At 40.4% G+C, this 24,086-nt stretch overlaps 2 protein-coding genes across 3 annotated transcripts in view; one reads left to right on the plus strand and one right to left on the minus strand.

The window, feature by feature from the left end:
* LOC118413258 (suppressor of fused homolog) overlaps positions 1-4,674 on the plus strand; it is an 8,627-nt gene extending 3,953 nt beyond the window's left edge. For both annotated transcript variants that reach the window (XM_035816505.1, XM_035816504.1), the window contains exons 4-12: positions 176-318; positions 599-684; positions 919-991; positions 1,501-1,642; positions 3,122-3,245; positions 3,395-3,532; positions 3,654-3,792; positions 4,076-4,144; positions 4,465-4,674. In XM_035816505.1, the coding sequence (XP_035672398.1) occupies positions 176-318; positions 599-684; positions 919-991; positions 1,501-1,642; positions 3,122-3,245; positions 3,395-3,532; positions 3,654-3,792; positions 4,076-4,144; positions 4,465-4,536 (986 nt within the window). In that variant the 3' untranslated portion in view covers positions 4,537-4,674. The remainder of the gene's footprint in view (positions 1-175; positions 319-598; positions 685-918; positions 992-1,500; positions 1,643-3,121; positions 3,246-3,394; positions 3,533-3,653; positions 3,793-4,075; positions 4,145-4,464) is intronic.
* Positions 4,675-6,633: 1,959 nt separating this feature from the next.
* The window catches only part of LOC118413613, a 46,714-nt gene continuing 29,261 nt past the window's right edge, over positions 6,634-24,086 (minus strand). The window contains 12 exon segments of the mRNA XM_035817139.1: positions 6,634-7,123; positions 12,779-12,908; positions 14,235-14,345; positions 14,736-14,885; positions 15,394-15,609; positions 15,939-16,536; positions 17,784-18,009; positions 18,130-18,259; positions 18,954-19,070; positions 21,841-21,990; positions 22,241-22,456; positions 22,631-23,443. Of these exon segments, the coding sequence (XP_035673032.1) occupies positions 6,852-7,123; positions 12,779-12,908; positions 14,235-14,345; positions 14,736-14,885; positions 15,394-15,609; positions 15,939-16,536; positions 17,784-18,009; positions 18,130-18,259; positions 18,954-19,070; positions 21,841-21,990; positions 22,241-22,456; positions 22,631-23,443 (3,129 nt within the window). The 3' untranslated portion in view covers positions 6,634-6,851.

A 24,086-nucleotide genomic window follows, 5' to 3' on the forward strand; every position in this document is an offset into this window, starting at 1 on the left:
TGCAGGTCTAGAATAAGACAAACGTGATTTTGATCATTCTTTTGTTCATACTAGTTAAAAGGCTTGGGATTGATGACTGTATGGTGTGTTAGTTATGGATCAGTTAACATATATAAAGGTATATGATGATATTGTTGTGTATGCCAGACTTCATCATTACATTGTTGGCCCATAGAAAATGTCCTGTGTGCTGGTGATCATGTGTCGTGGCACAATGCTCTGGACAGTAGCGAGTCCCGTATCCAGCACATGCTGATGGCAGAGGACCCTCTCCTCCAGTCTATCATGTCTCCCATGGGCACCATCAACTTCATACAGGTTGGGACCATACATATGTAATACACAAACAATTGTCATCACTGTTAAACATAGAGCTTATGGTTATCATCAGTGCATATTTCCTGCTGATTTTCAATCAGATTTTCTGTTGACCACGTGCATGGCTTTATGTGTATGCAAGAGGAAATGTAAAAGCAGACATGTTAAACCTATACTGCTGGATGTTGTAAAAATTTGCAAAAGTACATGTGTATTGGTGGCTGTAATGGTGACCGATGCCGTGTTATTGACTTTGGCATGTTGTTATTTCCCAACTTAGATTATCGGAGTGACTGCGGAGGAGCTGCAGGCTGCACAGAGATGGAACGGGCCTGGTATCCTGGAGCTGCTGCGCAATGTGCCAGTGTAGGTATCTGGTAATGCACGGGATTTAATTTCACTGTAGGGAGAAGATGGGGGTGTTTGCAGTGGCAGGAGCCACGCAAGTCTCTGGCCTAGTTTTGTGATCTTACAAGACTTGGCCATCCTCTGAAAAATTTGGAGGTACATGTTAAGTGTTTTCAAGAGTCACTGATTGAAGACTTATTCTATTGACAAAGCTGGTTATGTTGTTGATGATGTTCTCCTGTCATCCCACAGTGCAGGGGGACCCTGGCTCCTCACCGACATGAGAAGAGGTGAAACCATCTTTGAGAAGGATCCACAACTTCAGGTTAGTAAGACAAATCTTGGATGCAATTTTCAGCTCTTTCTTCTGTTGGAACTTCATCAGTATGCCGAAGCAGGGTTGGACAAGTCATTGCCTGATTGGGCAAGCGCATGTTGTCCTGAACTATTTGGGTAGATATTGGTCTAATACCCTGAATAAATTGTGCCCCACCCGGTCTTGTACAACAATGTAGTTAAAATAGAAGTTCTTTTTTTACTGAAAAATAGAAAAAAATATTTTTTTGCTGTAGGTAAAAAAGTATAGAAATACATTATTGAAATTTTGACCAGGGAAAAGTTGTTTCAGGCAAGTGACCATGTACCTACCCAAAAGGGCCTGTGAATTTTTGAAAACTTGTCCAACCCTACTCCAAATTAGTATTAGTTGCAGCAAACGTTGGCAGGGAAAGAACTAAGGAGCGCAATTTATTTTTACTCCAGAGATTTTCTAGATAATGTTTGAAGTTCTGTTGTATGCAGTGATGTCTCACTTGTTTGTGTGTGTGTGTGTAGGAGGTTGTGGAGAGAGGCATCGAGACTGAGGGCTCCAACCTGAGCGGTGTGAGTGCGAAGTGCAGCTGGGAGGAGATGGAGGAGTCACGGGAGGAAAGAGAAGAATCAGAGGAGACAGTCAGACAGCGTATAACACCACATGGTGAGTGGCTGAAGGTCAACAACATGTTGGGTGTCTTCCAATAGGTGGCTTCTTTATATTATTACGGAATGTTAGGGGTGGGTACCACTATGGCATGCCGGTGCAAAACCGTTTTTTCTTGTTGGACCAGTCCAGAAAAATGGACCTGAAAAGAATTAATGGACCGGACTTTGGATTGATTAGAAAATGGCCAGATTAGATTGGCAGGCATTCTCACATTTTGGGGCTTACCTGTCTGAGAAAATAATAAGATAGAGTGAATTAGAGTTGATAGGCATTTTACCAAGTTTCTACAGTCAAACTTGGTCTAAGTTAGCAAAGTGTTATTCACATGAACATGAATTTAGGATTTTAAAGTGCCAGCAGATGTCAGATACTCTGTATGTAGCAAATTGAACCATTGATTTGAGTATCACCCATTCACAGTTTTCACTGACAATTAGGTCCAGGCTCAGGTTTTGACTATTGGACCTGAACCTCTGGACCTGAACCGTACCTGTACCTGAATATTCTGTACTGGTACCCACCCCTACCAAGTGGTGACTATCTACCTTCCCAGAATGCATCAAAACACATCCAACAATTCACACCCCAGATGGCTTACTGTGGCCCACAATCATATGGATTTCTTATGTTACCTTTCAAAATACAGCATCTAGTATAATATTATCAGTATATTTTTAAATTCTTGAATTGTCAACAGACTCAATTAGTCCATGAGAACGTCTTGATCTTTGTTACTTGCCTACAACTTTATAAATTGTGTGATAAACATTGATGCAACATTCAGGTCAAAAATTGTTCCCAAACTTCACCAAATAGCAGTGTTTTTCTCAAAACAGCATTAATTGATGATGCTATACTACTTGCGCATCGGAAAAACATAGAAGCACTAAAAAGCACTCATGGAAAAGTAAAGAAAATGATATTTGTCGACAATTATTACAAAAACAATATATCAAATATCATTTTCTTTACTTTCCCATGAGTGCTTTTTGGTGCATTTGTGTTTTTCTGATGCGCAAGTGGTATGATATCATCAATCAATAGTATTATCAGAGAAACACTGCTGTTTGGTGAAGTTTGGGAACAATTTTTGACATGAATCTTTGCATTAATGTTTATCACACAATTTATTAAGTGTTGTACAAAAGTAACAAAAATCGACATTCTCATGGACCATTTGAGTCTGTTGACAATTAAAGAAAATAAAGATTTGCTGATAATATTATACTAGATGCTGTATTTTGAAAGGTAACATAAGAAATCCATATGATTGTGGGCCACAGTAAGCCATCTGGGGTGTGTATTGTTGGATGTGTATTGATGCATTCTGGGAAGGTAGATAGGCACCACCTGCACCCCTACTGAAGGTTGTACTGAAGGAACTACAAGGAAGGGTATGAGCTCTATTTACAACAAGTTCTTTTTCCCCAAGGATCCAGTATACGTGTTACCTATAACTTTCCTTTACTACAGAATCTGAGCAAATCAAGGCCGAGCTGCGGAGGGGGCTGATGGGACAGCATGGATCAGGAGCTGCTGGGTTTGGGACCGGGGCAGGTGCTGACTTCACTGATCATGTCAACCACAACACTGACAGGTATGGGGCTGTTTGGTACAAGAAGAATGTCATTGTACAAGACATGAAAAGTATACTAGCTTTATCAACAAGTCATCTATAATATTGCTGAATGTTGTGTACATTATGAGACAAATGAATTGACTGTTTAAATGACTTGCTGTTTGTAGAGAGAGAAAAGACTCCCTGAGCAGTTCAGGCAGTACAGAAGAGGTGAAGCCAGGCGAGCTACAGAGGAGCCAGACCATGGATGCTGTACATATCAAAATTAACAAGGAGGCTGGGACTCTACTGCCACTAGTCATGAGGTAAGGACAGTGTGTCTGTGAACTAGCAAAACTGTCTGTTACATCCTGGTGATGCTATAGTTTTCTGCCATGTAAAAGTTGCAATGGTATGTGGAATACTCATGCCTGTATATATGTTCAGGGGGAGATTGAAACACGGACGCCACTTCACGTTCAAGGATGTGTCGGGGAATTCAGCAATAACGTTTGTGTCACCGAGAGTCATGGGAGCCATAGCAGACGAAAGTCATCCTTATGCCTCTAGAGGGCCATGGTTACAGGTAAGCTGAATGCAAGAACCTCTTGAATATCCTAGAATTTTGTATTTTGTAGCTAACAGCTTCTTCACTCTTTTTGCTGTCATTGCTTTTACAAAGAATATTGTTCTTAGTTACTACAAGTACTGTGGCAGTAGGGCACTAGATGAATTTCTGGCATTGTTTCTATTACTGTATACAATTTTAATTGAATATCAAAATACTTAAAGGTGAAGTAGCTTATGTAGAAAGCAGCAAGTAAAATGAATATTATTGAAGTAATGTATTAACATATTTGATTCTATAGGTTCTTATACCGGAAGATTTTCTAGAAGCTGTCATAAAAGACTTGGAGGAGCTGTCCAGCACTGAGGAAGTAAGACTCTTTGCAACTTTGTAATCTTATGTTTTAATGATATGGCTTAGCTTCCAACATGAAAATTCCTCAACATGAAAAGTGTAATTGACATTATGCCTGTCTAAGTCTTGTTTGGAAAAATTGCCTTAGATTTATTGTGATTTTTATGTAATGGATAACTAAAAAATTGTTCTCAAAGGGATAAAGATGGTACCTTTGACAGTTTGAGAAGCAAGTGTGTCTTTGATTTTATTGCTATAAGACATGATATTCAGCTGTGTAGCATCTCTGTGCACGCGTAACTTACATGTATGTCATCTGTGTATTGTGTTCCCCAGCTTGTGGTGCCAAAGCAGTACAGATGGAGGGAGAAGGGGTTGACCATTAGTATCCTACCTGATGACTGGTGACATGGAAGGTGTGGGTTGTAAAAAGCCTTGTTGTATGTAAATGACCAGTACCAGTAGAAACTGTTTTTGAGCAGTGTTTACTCTATTTTGAAATTGTGATAAAGATGCTATGAATAGAGAGAATATCATACATTTTCCCCAATTTTCTGGATAGGAATGGGAAGAGAAAAAAGGGAAAATATGTTTGGAATGAAAGTTTAGTCCTGAAGCTTTAACTATTTAAGTTCCTCGACATATGGTTTTAGTACAAGTATGCTATGTTGACTCCAGAATAGAACATATGTGTCAATTTCTTTAGAGGCTATGCCAATTATTTTCCTGTGAAATACTGAGGGTATTTATGCTGTTCACAAAAGCATATTAACATGAAGAAAAGGGTTATATAGATGACTGTAATGCCATAGATGTGCCACAACATCACTGTATCGAGTTGTGACACTTGCCAGTCCCTCTTCGGGTGAGAGGCTACAGGAATTGTTGCACTGTACATATTCTGCCAGACTATACACATACTGATGACCAAACGGCAACACTACACTTCACAATGTTAGTAGTTTATTTATCAACTTTGTTTTAAGCACCATCAGTTCTAAATGTTCTATCTCCATTCATTGGAATCATACATGTCAGACTTTTCATATTTTTGGAATTATACAAATGCTTGATACAAATTCATTCTTTTTCTTGGAACCATACAAATTCTTCATACAAACTGTTCAACCTTGTAATAACGAAAGATTATCAAGACACTCACAATGTGGAATATGGATATATAAGTAAGGATTGTGAGAGATGTCAGTACAAACATGTGTATATTGAGTCCCAGTGAAATGTTTTCCTAGTGGGAAGTTTCCTCTCCATTGTAGGAAATGACAGGCTATTTCAGCTTTTGTGAATGTTGAGGACTTTGATGATTCCTTTTATTTTATTTTTTATTTTTTTGTAATTTTTTAAGGAAAGCCCAGTTGGCCATTCAATTATTTAAGCAGTTTGTTTTGTGAATCCTGCTTGTACATGTATGGTATGGACTGCTTTTATTTTGTACTTGTAACATCTTCAACATGATCAATACATGCTTTGCTTTGGTATTCATATTTGTATGTAAGGACAGGGAAATTACTTGTTTTGCTGCTGAAGTTGCTTTCATTTTAATGGTTACTGTTTATTGATAATGTTACAGTGTTTCTATTAGCTATGCTGTCTGCAGTATCACAATTATACTTGAAAGTATTATGTAGAGTAAAGAATCTAAAGATGGACTTTTGCTCTATTGAATTTTGAATTCACAAAATAGTATTGTTTTCTACAAACAGCAAATGGTTTTTGAGATTTAGGAATATAGAAAGGTTGTTTCATGTTTTTGTGATCTCAGCCATCATTGACTAGTGCCTTACAAGTGAACTTGTATGAACTTTACTCCAAACTCACAATTCTGAATTGCTGCTTCATTGTTTCTCGGCAAGACAAGACCAATGTTTGTTGATTCTCGTTGAAGAACATTTCACCTTGTATGTCTGTGGCTGGTGCCTCAACATTTCTGAACACTTGGCATGAATTGTTTAGTCATGTAACTCCATACCATAGTACACCAAATGTGGTCATTTTTCTTGCTCTTGTCTCAAGCATTGCCTTATAGATGTACAGAAAGTATTTTTCATATAGCACATAGGAAATGTAGTTTTCTAGTTGCTGCTTTGCCAAGGAAACTGTAAATATACGCTGTTTTATGTCCAGACGTGAGTCTTTCTGAGTCATGAGTTCTTTGTGCACATTGTACTTAATGTTTGCAAATGTCTGTCTATTCTATTTTATTCTAAAGAATACATTCTGGGACTTGAACCTTTCCTGTCTTAATTGGATCGCGTCTTTGTACACAGAGTCTATTCAAGCGATCATTGTTTTTCAAACATGTTGATTGAGAGTCCACAAGTCTTGAGAAGGATATACATGATAGTTATCAATATGGATGCCAAATGCCAGTACCCTTCCCCTCTCATTGAGGCTACATGTTATCCCCCACTTGTTCCCAGAGCCACTATACTAGCCTGGTATCCAGCTGTGTTGTAGCTCCCAAGTCTCTTCTGTCCTCTCCGCAAATAGGACAGAAGAGACTCAGGAGCTATAATACGACTGGATACCAGGCTAGGACTCTCCTGTACCCGTGCTGGCTCGTGACGTCTCACAAAAAAATACCAAATCACAACTCTGATTAGCTAAACTATGGATCGTAGGGAGAGGACAGAAGAGACTCTGGAGCTATAATATGATTGAATACCACGCTTCCATTATACAACAATTGCAGCTAAAATGATACCCTACAGCTCGTCTATGACAACACTGCCATTCCAACATTTTCCCCACATTTCCCGGACCATCTTGGTGACCTCCGCTCCCTCAGGGTAGCCGTTGTTGGCGATGATGTCCCTGTAGAACTTGGCAGACTGCTTGGGTGTCCGAAACCTGTTTGGGTTGATGAAGTTAACATGGTGCATTCCGAAGCGTTGAGTGTAGCCAGCTTCCCACTCCATGTTGTCCATGATGGACCAGGCAGTGTAGGCTCGAACCCTCACCTTGTCATAGTTGATAGCTGCAGGACAATAAAGGAAATGTGCACAGCAATTTGGTAAGATTTAATACCAATAGAATAGGAAGACATGAATATAGGACATGAATATTGTATAAATATTTTGATTGTTTTCATTCACTAATACTTTACTTGAATTGTTTCTATGCTCTTCTGCTACCTATTCCACAAGGCAATCAGAGATGGCAATGTCTGGCTTGCCACCTGGATGTTGGCAGGCTGCTATGTGTGTGTGACTTATCAGACAAGCAATGCAGACAAGTAACTGAGAACAATGATTCATAGAGTAGGCTAGGGGTGAAGCAATAACATCTATTCAATGAATGCATGTTACCTGCAGTTGTTTTTTTTTTTTTTTTTTAATTTTTTTTCACATTTTATTCTTTATTCACAATGTTACAATCAATGATACAATGAAGTGTGTAAGTAACCATGGTAACAAACAATAACAAAATAGATTACGTCAAATATACACATATATATAACGAGTTATTATATTTTACATGTCCCCTGACTTCAGTACTACACTAGTACTGTCTGAAAAAAGAATGAACGTTGGCACTAAAGAACTTAGCTCCTCTCCCTTTATAAAATGCAACAAGTAAGTGCTTACGAAGGGAGAACAAAAGTATTAAATGGCAAGCATCGAAATACAAATAAAAAGCGGATACATCTGCATCTCAACAGTACCAGTCATATTGCCAGCTTGTGGGCAAGACAGCAATTACTCAAGACTTTGTTCTTCTTATTTCATACTATATATGTTCAGAAACATGGATATTTCAATTTATGTGCGACATTAACTTTAGGTCTGTCAAAAATGTTTGAAATATGTTGCTGTATAACTCTGTATTAGTATCTATATGTCTCAACCACTGTTTAAAAATAGAGAACTTTGCAATCGAGATTATCCTGTTAACAGACCATATATTACTGATTCCAAGAAATATAAGTGGTTTTGTTATTGTGACATGTAATCCTTTTCGATACAACACATTTCCAACATCCTTCCAAAACAACCCCAGCTTTCTACAGTTATAGAACATATGGACATAGGTGTCTTTTTCATTGCATAGTGTGCATGCAGGGCTGTATATTTCACCCAGTTTGTTTTTAATTTGCCACTTATTTAGTTTTAATCCACAGGGTAAAATGTTGTGCAGGAGTTTGAAATTAAGTTCTTTTAATTTGTTCTCTTTTAATGTTAACAATTAAATTTTTCCAAATTAACTTCTTATCTAAAATTGTAACATCAAGTAGTTCAATCCACTTATCAATACATTTACTTTCTATAACATTCTGTGATTTTATCTGGTTATAAAGACTCCTAGAGGTGAGTTTGTCTAGGGGAACAAATACAGTCTTCAAAATTCCAAGCTGATTTGGTTGGACATCAACATCTGTATGCTGATCCCCAACCTGGCTCAACAATGCTTTCCAATGCCCTGGTATAGCAACCCATACATTATTATGTTCAGCTAGGAAATTCCTGGTGTTATATAATTTCAAAAATAAATCTTGTGCGTTTATATATTTCCCTTGCATGAAAACATCTCGAATATGTATGAGGTCACACTCAATCCAGTGTTTATAATACAAAGTTCTATTACCCAGTTTAATATACTGATTTCCCCATATTACCTCATTCATGATCTCTTTTGCTGTTTCTGGTACCTTCTTTACCCCTCCACCTGCTTGATGCCAGGCCAATATTATCTCCTTATAAAAGGTTGGCATAACTGGTAGTTTGGGGCAGTCCCCCTTCCTACAAAAGTTCATATTGAAAATCAAATTATCTATTCCACACTGACTGAAATAGTATTTTGGGATAAGTTTCCATTGCACATTATGTCCTTGGTTGAGTCTCTTTACCCAAAGGGCTAAGAAGCCCTGGTGTTGGGCTCTCAAATCAACCATACTTATCCCTCCATCACTGTGGTCTCTGATCATACATTTTCTACTTATCTTATCTTTCTTTCCATCCCATATAAAGGTCCAACATTCCTTTTCTACAGTTTTAAGTACCCATTCTGGAGTGTCTATGTTCATCAAATTGTATGTAATCAGAGATAGTGCTAACTGTTTCACAACGGTTATTTTTCCATAGAGTGTTAGTTTTCTATTTTTCCATAGGTTAAATACATTCTTCAATCTTTCTATTTTCTTTTCCCAGTTCAACAACTCACAAACACGAGGATCATGTCCAAAGTAGACCCCAATTGCCTTAACTGGTCCTTTGGTCCATTGTAAACCCAACATACACTTCTCTTTATTTTCCCATGATCCTATCCACATAGCTTGAGTTTTATTTTGATTAAGTTTTGTCCCAGCTACCCTTCCAAAGTCAATGATAAGTTTTACTGCATTTTCTATTGAACTTTCATCTGCAAGAACTAAAGTGGTATCATCAGCAACTTGTGTTATCTTTATTTCTTCTGAACCTTCCGCATGTGGAACTGTGATACCTCTGACACTTTGAGATTTTCTTAATTTAGTAGACAAAATTTCAGTAACCAGTATGAACAATAAACATGATAGAGGACAGCCTTGTCTTATTCCTCTTTCCAGTGCGAAGGGTTCAGAGATCCAACCATTATTCAATATACTACTGTGGGTATCTTTATAAAGGATGCGAATCCATTGAGTGAAATTTGGACCAAAGTTGAATTTTTCCATAGTTTTATACATGAAGTCTCTATTTACCGTATCATATGCTTTTTCAAAATCAAGGAACAAAAGTATACCAGGTATTTTCTTCTGTTTTGTATAAAATATTATGTCATTTATTAGTCTTATGTTTTCACCTATGAATCGTCCTTTTATGTATGCTGTCTGATTTTGGTGAACAAGTTTTGAAATAACTGTTTTAATTCTATTGGCAAGCGTAAATGCAATTATTTTGTAGTCGCAGTTGAGTAGACTGATTGGTCTCCAATTTTTTAACATATGTAATTCATTTTTCTTGTGCAGTAGTTTTATCAGTGCTTTTCTTTGTGAATATGCTAAGGTTTTGTTTTCAAAACTTTCCATAAAGGACTTAAAAATAATAGGTCCTAATAAACTCCAGAATTTTTTGAAGAACTCTGATGGGAGCCCGTTTGGTCCTGGAGCCCTGTTGCTCTTCATACTCTCTAACGTACATTCACATTCTTCTATTGTGATCTGAGAATCTATTTTTTCTTTCTCCTCATCACTTAGGGTGCAATCTAATTCTATGTCAGACAAGTATTTGTCCACCTCTTCCAGGTTAATGTCTTCTTGTGCATACAAGTCTTTGTAATATTTCACTGTTTCTGTTAATATTTCATTTTGGTTTGTGATCACATTATCTCCTAGTTTTAACATGTCAATATTGGATTGGGTAGCATTATGCCTCTCTAGATTTAAGAAGAATTTTGTACACTTTTCTCCTTCTTTTATCCACTTTGCTCTTGCTCTTATGTAAGCTCCTCTAGCTTTTTCCTCATAGTAATTTCCTAACTGTGTTTTTGTTCTTTCCAGTTCAGTTTCAGCTTTATCATCACCTTTTTCTTGATTCTCTAGGTAAAGTGTGAGTGCTTTTACTCTATCTGTCAGTTCTGTTTCTTTCTTTTTTCTTTCCTTAGCTCTATTCTTACAATATGATATGGAAAAGTCCCTGATTCTAACATAACACAGTTCCAGCATCAAACTTGGTGGTAAATCATTGTCCTCTTTTTTTGCATTCTCAACTAATTTTTTTATCCCTTCACAATATTCTTCATCTTTCAGAACTTCTGTATTTAGTTTCCAATAGCCATATCCTTTATCTTTTGTATTTAGGCTTATCTTAAGGAATATTGCTTGATGATCTGTTTTAATGCTTGGTCTTATATCACATCTTACTACAGAGTCAGCAATGGTTTTAGAGATAAACCAATAATCAAGTCTGCTAGAGACCTTATGAAATTTGTCTCTGTAACGTTAAGTGTATTGTCTTGTAGTCTTATTTCTTTCTCTCCAAATGTCACACAGACCTAGGGATTGGTAGAAATTTTTCAAGGTTTGTGATGAATTTCCTGTGTCTGTTTGTCTCCCTCCTTTCTTATCCATACCATAATTCACAACTGAATTACAATCCCCCCCTACTATAACTTCTCTCTCAAGTGTAGTTTCAGATTCAGATTGTTTATTTTCGTCAATCCATTTTGCGAGGTTGATTAGGAAAGTGTTTCTTTCAGTAGCATTGTTTGGAGCATAAACATTTACAAGAGTTAGGATTGTTTTACCAATTTGGCAGTTTATCAATAGTTTCCTGCCATCTCCTTCATTTTCCCCAATAACTTGTGAAATTTGTACTTTGGGGTCTCCAAAATAGATTGACACACCTCTGCTTTTATTTGTTCCATAGGAATGGAATCCCTTTCCTCCCCAGTCTAAGTCAAAGTCTTTCCTTACATCTTTTGTTATATGAGATTCTTGTAGAAAGACAATGTTTGCTTTCTGGCACTTGCACCATTCAAAGATGGATCTTCTTTTCACTTTCTCTCGTATTCCTTTAACATTTACTGATAATAATGATAGGCAGTTGACGGACATACCTGTAAATGAAAAGCTATACCGGTTTACTATATGGTGGAATGAGTTCTGATGTACTTAATCACAGTCCGATGTGTACAGCAGCTCCACAGGGTTGTGTTCTCCATCGTTTCTGCTGGACCGGTGTCGTCCCCTCTGTGCTGGAACAGTGTTCATGTTTCTCTGTTGTCTGTGTCTCCCTGACGCATCTCTCATGTTTCTCAGTTTTTTTTCTATCTGTGCGGGTGTCAGCTTCTGTCCTAGAGTTTCTCTATTCCCATCGTTTCTGCTCTCTTGGTGTGACCGAGAAGAAGGCGTTACATCTGGTCTATTTCCTTGTGGTGTTGCACTAACATGTGAGTGTGATCTTGTCAACACCCTTGTCTCCACAGGGATTTCTTTCCTCTTTTTTCTATTGGTTTTCCTTGAAGTGTCTTTTTCTTGACTATTTCGACCCATGTATTTTGCTATATTCGCTTGTTTCATTCCACTTTGTCCCTCTTTTCCTTGTTCAACTGATGTGTCCATTTCTTCTTCATCCTCACTTTTGTTCTCTGGCGTGTGCACATCTGCATGTGTTGTTGCATTTGTGGTGTTTACTTGGGAGAATGTGTTTTCTCCAAAGTTGGCCGGTATTGCCTCTTCAGTATGCTGTGATGTATCAAGTGGCTCGTGAGTACTCTGTTTTAGTGGTGGGAATTCTTCTTGGCTGTCAATCAGTATTGCAGGGTGCATCATTTCATCATGTTCCTCAGGTTCAGGTCTCATCATGGCAGTTTGTCTGTAGAAAATGTTAACTCTGAACTTTCCCATCTGAACATTGTAGTTTGGTATTGGTTTCTTGAGTTTGGTGATATAGACAAATCTGTCACCATTGCAGCAGTCTGTCAGTCGCCCATTGACCCTGATACGACAGTGCTGTATTTCTGTTATTTCGCAGCCATATTGTTGTTCTAAAGTGTACTTGATTACTGAGTCATGAACTGACCAAGGTAATCCTTTGACGGTGAGCCTTGTTCCCCTGGGTGCTCTTACGAAAGGGTTTACGAAAAATGTTACCTGCAGTTGTAGTAAATAAAGTGTATAAACAAACGTTCCCTTATGGAACGTGAACATACGTACCCTTCAATACCTCGTCGATGTATGTCATGTAGTAACAGACGCGGTCCGCGTCCTCCATGATGGGTGGCTGTACGTCACTGTCAGACCAACCGTTCTCTGTGATGTACACCTCGGGATCTCCAAACTTTTCCTTGGAGCAATTCAGTTCTTTAATCAAATATCAACCTTGCTGACATACAGATTGTAGCCTTTTATTTTTAAAATAAGGGTAGACATTAACAATTGTCACAATAGTCTTCTACTAGTCATCATCTATAATCCAGCATACTGTACTAGCAGATATCTTAGTGTTAACTAGAGTTTGGCGACCTCATACCTCCATGAAATATTTAGAGCTTTTGTAAATTTTATGCAAATGACTTGCAAATTTACATAATCTATGCATGGTGATATTCATCATGGACTAAAGTACACATGTCCCAAGTATGAAACTCCCATCATTAATCATTAGGCGGTTTTGCAAGTGTTGCATATGTTATGCAAATCATTTCCTCATTTGCATATTTGGTATCTGTTTATGTGCCACCTATCATAATTTAAATGTGTAACATTAATTGAAGTCCAGTTATTGAAATAATGGAATTATACAATTTCCTCATTAACTATGCAAATAATGCCCTCATTTGCATAACATGTATATCATTATGCACATCTTTGCCCAAGCTACCTGCATGCTTAAAATTATGGCAATCTATCGTTCCTCTCTGCAGTTATCCTCTTTGGAATGTCTTGACAAAAATGCCCCTGCAGTTCCAAAATTTAATCTTAGGGGGATGAAACTTGGCCCACTATGTCATGACGCTAAAATCTGCGTACCACCCTAATGTCAAGACCGTATCATGTCCGGGACAGGAGATACATTGAAAAAACTGCTATGATAGAATATTCTCATTGATTATGCAAATATACTCTAATTTTGCATAATTAGTATTTTATTTTGTACAACATTGTCTAAGGTACCTACATACCAAAAATCATGAAAATCCGTTGTTCCCTTCTTGAGTTTTTCGCTTCAGAAGTTTTTGACAAAAATACCCCTGCTATCCCAAACCTAGTTGCTAGGCGGCCCAAATTTATGTCACTTCTTTCTGGGCACAAGAGCTATCTGACACCCCAAAATCGTGACCATAGCTTGTTCAGAACACGAGGTAGCAAAACCGGAAGTTGCGCTGCAGTACCATGGCAGGCCGCTAGGGGGCCCAAAACCTAATCATTTCCAGCTTTCGTCACACTCTACCAAGTATGAAACCAATCCACCCAGCCATTCTTGAGTTATCTTGTTTACACACACACACACAGACAGACAAACAGACAAACGCAGGGTAAAACATAACCTCCATGACATTTCATGGAGGTAATTAGTTAAGATGAAGTCATATTTCTTCAGGGTATGTTGTCCCTTGTATGTCGAGATCTTTTAAAGTGCAATATCCAAATCTGTAAGTTGGAAAGGTACCTTAATGTAGTTGAGCACCCGACGCATTCCCCACGGCACAGCGTACAGCCAGTCAGACGCAGCACGCCGCCACTCCGGGGACCTTGTGATGTTGATGTTGTCCAAAGGCCCCTTATGAAACATAGAAGATCTCATACCTTTGTGAAATAACCAGTAACAGCTTTTGTCAATTTCTCTTTAATTTTGTCCATGCGGGAACAAGATGAACCCGGGCCTAGTCTACCTTCCCATCCTGTGGAACCAACTTTCGATCAAGGCCAAGCTTACTTCCCATCTCGCCAATCCACATCCCTGTGACTTACGATATCCAAATAATTACGCACACATACCAAGACAAACAAATATACAGACCAAAAACAATTTCCGGGAGGTAACAACATGAACATAGCAAAAGCCATGACAGAGTTGCTGGCCTTTCAGTGTTCATTAATTGACTGGGTGATGTTGTGACTGATCAATATGCAACAGTATCTGAAGGTCATATGTATGCACAATGCTCACCTTCCCAGCAGGTGTGTCCCTGTGTCCGACGAGACAGCTAGTGTAATGGTTCAGGCCGAAGAAGTCCGACGAGCCACGAATAAGGGCCTTCTCTTCGTCGGAAAAGTCCGGGACGTTTTTATCTGGTAATGCCTGCCTGAGTTTCTGGACCTGATGTACAGACGTTAACAGAACTTAACAGAGAATCATGGTACGTAGGCCGCTTTCTTCCCACTTATGTGGGGGAGAACTTTTATTGACATCGATGTAGAGTTTCATATGATTGAATCTTATACATGTAAGTTATAAAAGAATAAAAGTATAAAAGAAATCATAAAAGTAGCATTTTCGTAAAGTCCCTGTCTTGTAGTTCGAAAATCGATAAGTCATTTCTCGATCAGCATGTAATTATATTTTTAGTGATAGTTGGCGATTTGTCGCCTTACACCGGAAGCGTTCTTAACGTCAGCGACTTGTCTCCAGCAATCTTTGATGTCACAGAGTCCAGGTGTCAAGCGAGCGATGACCTACTTATTGACCATCATTGGTAGCGGTCGCAAATCGTTTTGTGTACGTACGACCGTCTCCGGATCCGTCAGTCGTGCAAATGTGTAATTCTGACATTGTGCCTCCCGTGGGCAAGTAACTGTGTGACAGGGGCATAAAAAGTGCAACTCACCAGAACTTTGAAATCAGGCGGGTAGTCACCGTTGACATAGATGGGATGTGCGAACTGGCTGTTAGAGACCTGCATGTAGTAATCTGCAGCTGCGACATCGGCCGGAAGGCTGGGGTCCTGTGGCTCTGCCCAATCCAGACTGACGGTTATGCCGACTTTCCCGCCTTGACTTGCTCTGTAGAAGGTGTTGTATGTGTGCCACGCCTTGGCATGGGCCTTGGGAGAGGGAATTGTAAAAGTGCTGTATGTTGTGTGGTGCCAACGATGATTCGTACATGTGAGACAGTGATATGATTAGTTTGCTTTATTTGGTCTTGGTTTATAGTTTCCTCAAAGGGCGCGGAATATTTAGTGATATTAACTACTGAGACGATACTCTTCCCTTGGTTTGATTTGAACTCAACCATCTATAGACCATACACTAAGGGCTCATTAGGGTACTAGAAGATTATTTGTTTATTTGTGTATTAAAATTCCCCACACAAGTGGAAGGGGCGGGGGAACAGGTATACATGTACTATACCCACTAAGAGATTATACTACACCTTCAGGATAGTGTGTCCGCAGAGGTAGCTGGACAGAGTACTTGGGTCTCGTATGCCTGGAGCATGCTGACCGTTGAAGTAGCCATCGTTACACAATATTTTCGCGTCGTTAAAGGTTAACCATAGTTTGACTCTGTCCCCAAAGCTCTTGAAGGCAAATGATGCATAGTCGTTATAGATTTGCACCATGGTTTCGTTCACCCACCCTCCGTACCTGTCTTGTAGGGCCTGCGGGAGGTCCCAGTGGTAAAGTGTCACCATCGGGGTGATGCCGTTTGCGAGCAGTTCGTCTATGACGTTATTGTAGTAGTCGACTCCAGCTTGATTGACACCGCCCGCTACAGTACCGTCGGGAAAGATCCGCGGCCATGACAGAGAGAAGCGGTAGTACTTCAGACCCATGGCCTTCATGAGCTGCACGTCTTCTCGGTACTTGTTGTAGCTGTCACAGGCCACGTCTCCGGTGTCCCCACGGTCTACCTTACCAGGTGTGTGGGAGAACCTGTCCCAGATGGACTCACCTTTGCCGTCCGCGTTCCAGCCACCCTCGATCTGGTAAGCCGAGGTTGCCGTGCTCCAAATAAAACCGTCAGGAAAACTGCCTGGTAGGAAAGCGTCTCTGACGGGATTGTACTCACCATAGTTGTGGGCAGCACAATGCACTGTGCTTATGACCACGCAAAAGATCAATGGGACAACCATTCTAACTACGTTTGTGGACTTCCAGCCACTGCATGCCAGTATCCAGTGAACTTTAAACTCCTTCTGAACAAGGATTGGTTAATATTCAACCAACCGTATTTCAGGCTATGTTAATAATGTAATTGCAAATGAAGCAAATAGGATGTAGCATCGTTTGTATGTCATTTTAGAATGTGTGGAAGAAACATCCCGATGAAGACAATTATCTTCAAACTTTTAACCCCCGTTACTGCGCCTCTTGAATGCACCCCGTTAACTTGGCGTTATCAAGACACCCCGTCCCCATGCAGACCCTCTCACAGGACAATCCTTTCAAGAGTGCAAATAAATGTTTGTTGTTGATAGGAAGATCAAGACTGCCAATAACCACTTCTTTTTTGAACAGGACTAAAAGGCTGGAATGATGGCGTTTGATTTACTCTCAGACGGAAGCGTTGATGATGTATGTTGTTCTTGATGCATTCGATCGAGAATACGCCATCGTCATCGAGAAGTTGTGGATGGATCCAAATTTTGGCTGCGCCTGCGTGCCTGTGCCCGTTTGTGTTCCGCATATCTTTGGTAAGCATAATTTGCACGGATCGTGGTCATACCTGGAATGTGGGAAGGTGTTGGGAATACAAAGGCAATGTCAATATTTGGCCCCTTAGTGTGTATACTGGGGTCTTCTTTCTTATGCACCAACAACATTGTCTACAGGGATTTTCCTGGTGGATTAGGAAATAGGAATAGATATACAATGTACTTTATATTCACAAGCTGTTTATTCTGTCAAAAAAACATAATACATGTGTTTGTCACCATATTGTAAACTTTGCTTGGCAGTTGTGCATTCATTATTTTCCTGTGTAATTCAGAAATATCTATAACAATTTACATTGACATTGACATTATAGCAGTCTCAGTGACAATTTGATAGCTAATTGAACGTAGGCAATGCCACAAACAACATTTCGATACGTGATTTCGATACAAATCTCATCATGAAACAAATTAGATGCTTCCACAAATGAATCTTCATAACCGTTATAATAGCCATACAATTAAATGACGACATGCAAGGCAATAACCAATAGAGACAAGACTAACAGTGCACCACTGACACCGATGTACCCCGTACCCGACCCCCGACACTGCCCCCACATGTCCTGAACCATCCTGGTGACCTCTGCCCCCTCAGGGAAACCGTTATTGGCGATGATGTCCTTGTAGAATCCGGCGGACTTCTTGGGAGTTCGGGGTCTGTTGGGGTCGGTAAAGTCGACATAGTGCAGTCCGAACCGTTCGGTGTAGCCCCGGGCCCACTCGAAGTTGTCCATGAAGGACCAGGCGGTGTACGACTTCACTTTTACCCCGTCTTCGTAGATAGCTAAAGCAATGATAACACGGTGTTAGATCTCTATATGTAATGTCGGTAAAGCCTTACTACCATCGTCCTTGTATGATGTATCTTGAATAATGAAAGACCTATATGGCGCAGCTTACTTACCCTTGAAGACCTCGTCGATGTACCCCGCGTAGTAGCAGACTCTCTCAGTGTCCTCCAGGATGGGCGGCTGTACGTCTCCGTCCGACCGGCCGTTCTCCGTGATGTATATGTCAGGGTCACCGTACCTGATCTGGAAACCACGAGAAAAACTAAGTCCAAGCGTTTATCCGCAGGTATTTTCAATAGTTCATAATGACAGATTTCAATATACCTCTAATTAATGTTTAAAAGATTGCTATGATTTAGCTGCAATTTTGCACAGTTTTGCAATTTTTTAGTTCATCGCATTGTTCAGAGCAAGGTCATTAGACCACTTCAAGGTGCAACTAAACGTGCACTCTCACCGCACTTGTGTCAAGCTTGCATCACTGTTCGTTCGTTTACTGCGTCACTGTTTTTTTTATCTTCTCCGATTTCGTATGATTTAGATATTGAGTAATACGTAAAAATATGACTTAAAAAGACGACAAAATAAACAAAAAGTAGACAATTCATTCTTTATCTCTGAAATTCGTTGAGTATCTTTCGAACCCCGCAGTGACGCAAGCGTGGCGCAAGTGCAGTGCACCTTATACGAAACCCATACAGTCCTACATTTTCACCATTACCAAGAAGCGAGAAGAAGCCGAACTTTTGTGATAGACTAGATTTGTGATACTTTTATATGTATGTATCTTGACTTGTTGTCACCTGTACTTAGCTCGGTTGGGCAAAACTGTACAATAAAGGTCTTCATTCATTAAGACGTTGGGGATAATTGTATACGGAGATAGTGGTGAACATTTGTTTTGAAGACAGTGTTTTGAAGATAGTGAATTCTGTACCTTGATGTGCTTGAGCAGCCTGCGGAGCCCCCAGGGCACCACGTACAGCCAGGCAGACTCCGCACGGGGCCACTCCGGCGCTACCGTGGCTTCAAATGTGTCGCGGAACGTTTGGCCCTGATTTCCGATGATCGGAAGACATTTACAGTTAAAGTATGAATACAGTATAATAGACATTGCCAATTGTAGTCAACACCTCGTCTATATCAGCGACAACTGCATGCATGTGGCGTTGGGCGTGGCGTAACTGGTAGAGCGTTCGGCTCGGAACCTAGAGGTTCTGAGTTCGATCCCCGCCGTGCCCCCGACGTTGTGCCCTTGGGAAAGGCACTTTACACGACCTTCCTCACTTTGCCCAGGTGTAAAAATGGGTACCTTCTGTTTGTACTGTGTATGTGGCACTGTTAATATAAGTTACCGAAACTTGAGTGCAGTGCCACATTGTCCTCGTCTGTCCAAAAGCAAAATAGAAAAGAAAAAAAACTGCATGCATATATATTACGTCTACAGGTGGATGAGTTATGGCTAAATATGGGTAAGGCTAACGCCACATTTCCAGACCGGGCCCGGCCGGGCTGTTTGTAGAAACGAAGAAATGTTTACATAAAAAAATATAAAAAACTAGAGTTCGGCGACCTCATACCTCCATGAAAATTTAGAGCTTTTGTAAATTTCATGCAATTGACTAACACATTAACATAATTTATGCGTGGTGTTGTTCCTTATTGACTAACATACACATGTCACAAGTATAAAATTCCAATCATTAGTCATAAAGCGGTTTTGCAATTTTTACATAAATTATGCAAATAAGTTCCTCATTACCATATTTGGTATCTGCTTATATTTTACTATCGAAATTAATAAGTGTTACATTTATTGAAGTCCAGTTATTGCAGATAATGGCATTATACAATTTCCTCCTTAATTATGCAAATAAGGTCCTCATTTGCATAAAATGTATATCATTATGAACACTTTTGCCTCAGCTACCTGCACGCCTAAAATGATGCCGATCCGTCAATCCTTTCTGCAGTTATCCTCTTTGGAATGTCTTGACAAAAACGCCCCTGCAGTTCCAAAATTACATGTTAGGGGGCTGAAACCTGCCCCACTTTGTCATGACACTGCAAGCTATCTACCACCTAAATGTCAAGACTATATTATGTCCGGGACAAGGGATACATTGAAAAAACTGCTATGATAGAATACTCTCATTAATTATGCAAATGTACTCCTATTTTGCATAATTAGTATTTCATCTTGTACAACAATGTCTCAGGTACCTACATACCAAAAATCATGAAACTCCATTGTTCCCCTCTTGAGTTATCCTCTTCAGAAGTTTTTGACAAAAATACCCCTGCTATCCCAAACCTAGTTGGTAGGAGGCCAAAACTTATGTCACTTATTCCTGAGCACAAGAGCTATCTAACACTCAAAAATCGTGACCATAGCGTGTTCAGAACACGAGATAGCAAAACCGGAAGTTGCGCTGCAGTACCAAGCAAAGCCGCTAGGGGGCCCAAAATCTAATCATTTTCAGCTTTTATCACATCCTATCAACGCACCAAGTATGAAACCAATCCACCCAGCCGTTCTTGAGTTATCTTGTTTACACACACACAGACAGACAGACAGACAGACAAACACTGGGTAAAATATAACCTCCATGACATTTCATGGAGGTAAATACACCCACGATTATTCTCCTTACGTCTTGTGTAGTTTTGTTTCTTTTATGTAATACTTTTCGTCCCCGAAAGCTGCCCGGCCGGGCCCGGTTTGGAAATGTGACGTATACGAGGGGGGTTCAATAAGTTCTTGGCCTCACCAAGAAATAACAAGCACAACTCAGATTTTCAGGCACAACTTCATAGTATGAAGTCTTTTATCAATATCCTCCAAATTACAAATCATTGGAGTCATTACTTTCCAGGCATTCGTTTTTTCTAAATTAGAAGGTAAGTGGGGAGAAAAAGAAGGGTGAAGTGTGATCAGACAATTTGACCTCACACCTCAGGTTGCAGATCAATTGTCCACCTTTTTTTTTCGTTATCCCTTACCTAACGTTACTGGGTGTCGCCTGCAACATGATGATCACAATAATTTGAATTTTGGTACACATTTATATAAGACTTTATACATGTACGTGGGGTTATCAATAAGTCCCCGACTTTACCGAGAAAAAATAAGCACAGCTCAGATTTCGAAGCATAGATGTCAAGTATAAAGTCTTATATAAATATGTACCAAAATTCAAATTAGTGTGATCATTACTTTGCAGGCGACACCCAGTAACGTTAGGTGAGGGAGAAGGTAAAAAACGTGGACAATTGACCTGACCTGAGTGTGTGGGTCAACTTGCGCTGCTGGAAGTTAGAAACCCAATTCTTTTTGCTTGAAATAGGAAGAGAATCATTATCAAACATTTTGACAACGTCTTTTGTTAATTTATGGCATGGGAAACTAGACCCACACATGTCTGATCACAATTCACACAACTTTTTTCTCGCCACTTACCTTCTAATTTAGGAAAAACGAATGCCTGGAAAGTAATGACTCCAATGATTTGAAATTTGGAGGATATTGATAAAAGACTTCATACTATGAAGTTGTGCCTGAAAATCTGAGTTGTGCTTGTTATTTCTTGGTGAGGCCAAGAACTTATTGAACCCCCCTCGTATATATATATTTGGTATGGTGCCGATTTTGACACACTGTCGGTCAATAATGTACACAAATACATAAAAAGAAAGCATGGACCGTCGTCGCTTCTTGTTGGGTACGATTTAAGCGGACAAATTTGAGGAAGCCGAAAGGTCTATGTAAGAAGCGCTTATAAAAAAGTAGTCAGGTGTTCTCATCATTTTAAGGCAATACTTACAGAGCCGATAACGATATCTCTGTTTGCGACGACACGAGTGACGTAATGGTTCAAGCCGAAGAAGTCAGACGTTCCTAAGATGTAGGCCCTGTCCTCTGGAGTGAACAGCAGCGAGTTGATTCCTGGGTTCGCCTGGGCAAGCTTCTGTAGCTATGAGGGAAACAGAGTACACTATGTGCAAGGACACAACGCTGCAGTAAACATACAAGATTTTTGTACGAACAGATCTTACCCCTGTGCATACAACAGATAAGATATCCTTTGCAAATGACCTTCCTCATATTGTCATTTTCACAAAATAACTCTATAATGGACATGTTGCGGAATGTAAGTTACGTGATAGTATTTTGCCACATCAATTACCTAAATAGCAACTGTCGTAATTCTTGTGAAAACTTACTTCGTCCTTGAGGAATGGTGGATAGTCTCCGTCCACGTAGATGGGATGGGCGAACCAGCCGCTGTAGATCTGCATGTAGCGGTCCGTGGCCTGGACGTCTGCAGGGAGGTCAGGGTCACGAGGCTCCGCCCAGTCCAAGTTCAGGGTGATTCCCACCTGTCCGCCCTGAGCTTGTCTGAAGTTCCGGTCGTAAGTGTGCCACGCCCTCGCATGGGCCTGAAAACGAAACGGGGTGAAGGTCAAAGCACGACAATACTGCCCATGTTGTTACAGGGTCATTATCTGTCCCAAAGAGATCTGATGAAGACGTGAAGGTAAGTTTTCATCATTCAACAGTTAACAGTAAGATACCGATCATGATCCCGTAAACACTGTATGTAGACCCCGTACCTTTAGAAGTGTGTGTCCAGCACGATACCCGGTCAGCAGGGTGGGGTCCCGTATGCCCGGGGCGTGTTCCCCGGTAATGTGGCCGTTATCACACACGACCTTTGGTTCGTTGAATGTCAGCCAGAACCTCACCCTGTCTCCAAATGCCTGGAAGACGTATGAGGCGTAGTCGTTGAAGTGATCCACCAGGGTTTCGTTCACCCACCCCCCGTACCTGTCCTGTAGGGCCTGCGGGAGGTCCCAGTGGTAAAGTGTCACCATCGGGGTGATGCCGTTTGCCATGAGCTCATCTATGACGTTATTGTAGTAGTCGACTCCAGCTTGATTGACACCGCCCGCTACAGTACCGTCGGGGAAGATTCGCGGCCATGACAGAGAGAAGCGGTAGAATTTTAGGCCCAGGTCCTTCATGAGCCGCGCGTCTTCTCGGTACTTGTTGTAGCTGTCACAGGCCACGTCTCCGGTGTCCCCGCGGTCTACCTTACCAGTTGTGTGGGAGAACCTGTCCCAGATGGACTCACCTTTGCCGCTGGCGTTCCAGCCGCCCTCGATCTGGTAGGATGCCGTGGCCGTGCTCCAGATGAAGTCGTCAGGAAACGTACCAGGTCTGAAATCGTCCCTGGTTGAGTCGTATGCGCCGTAGTCATACTCAGCACCACATGTTGTGCTCAACAGGGCATAGAAGGTCCATAAAATCATCATCTTGAACCCGCTATCACGAAATATAGAACTAAACTTTAGATCGACAATTTTCGACTTAACACACCGACGTCCCGCCGAGTCGTTGGAGAACTCTGACCTCTGAGCTACATTCTATTTGACAACATGACTTACGTTAGGTTAATGATTAGGCTAATGTTATAAGCTAAGTAGCAACACACACACATGTTGTGCCGAGAAGAGGTAATACAGTACAGATTTGACCAACTTTGTCATTTTGCCTGCTTTCCTAATTGAGTCGTTGATGTAGCTTTTTTACAAGTTACTCCATGCATGGTCGGTTAGAACATCATGGCTTAAAGCTAAAACCAAGGTATCCAAAAGTTGGTTATTGTGAGGAATCCTACTGAGCTTCTCATTCATGACGGTTGGTAATACCCCTGTCACATTATCCACGATCTTCGGGCGTGTCGATGGAAGATCGGTCATATTTAAGATCGACAGAGGGTTGCGCGTCCCTGTCACATATAAGCCGTCCTTTGTACCTTGTACAATTGTTGTGCAATAAAGTTATTATTATAAGCGAGGCTCGGGCGATTGCCGCAGAATCGTCGTCCGATCGATTTTCACCAAATGTGACAAAGGTATGAATGGCTTATATTAGGCCATAAGCTAAGTATAGCAACAGAGTTCGTTTGTGTGTGCGTGTGTAGCGTCTGTAGCAGGCTCTCTGTGGATTTTCTTCGTCTTTTTTCGGCTCATAATACACTTTTGCTGGCCATTTCTTTTTGTAATG

This window comes from Branchiostoma floridae, chromosome 4, assembly GCF_000003815.2.
Source record: "Branchiostoma floridae strain S238N-H82 chromosome 4, Bfl_VNyyK, whole genome shotgun sequence".
Classification (NCBI taxonomy): Eukaryota; Metazoa; Chordata; class Leptocardii; order Amphioxiformes; family Branchiostomatidae; genus Branchiostoma; species Branchiostoma floridae.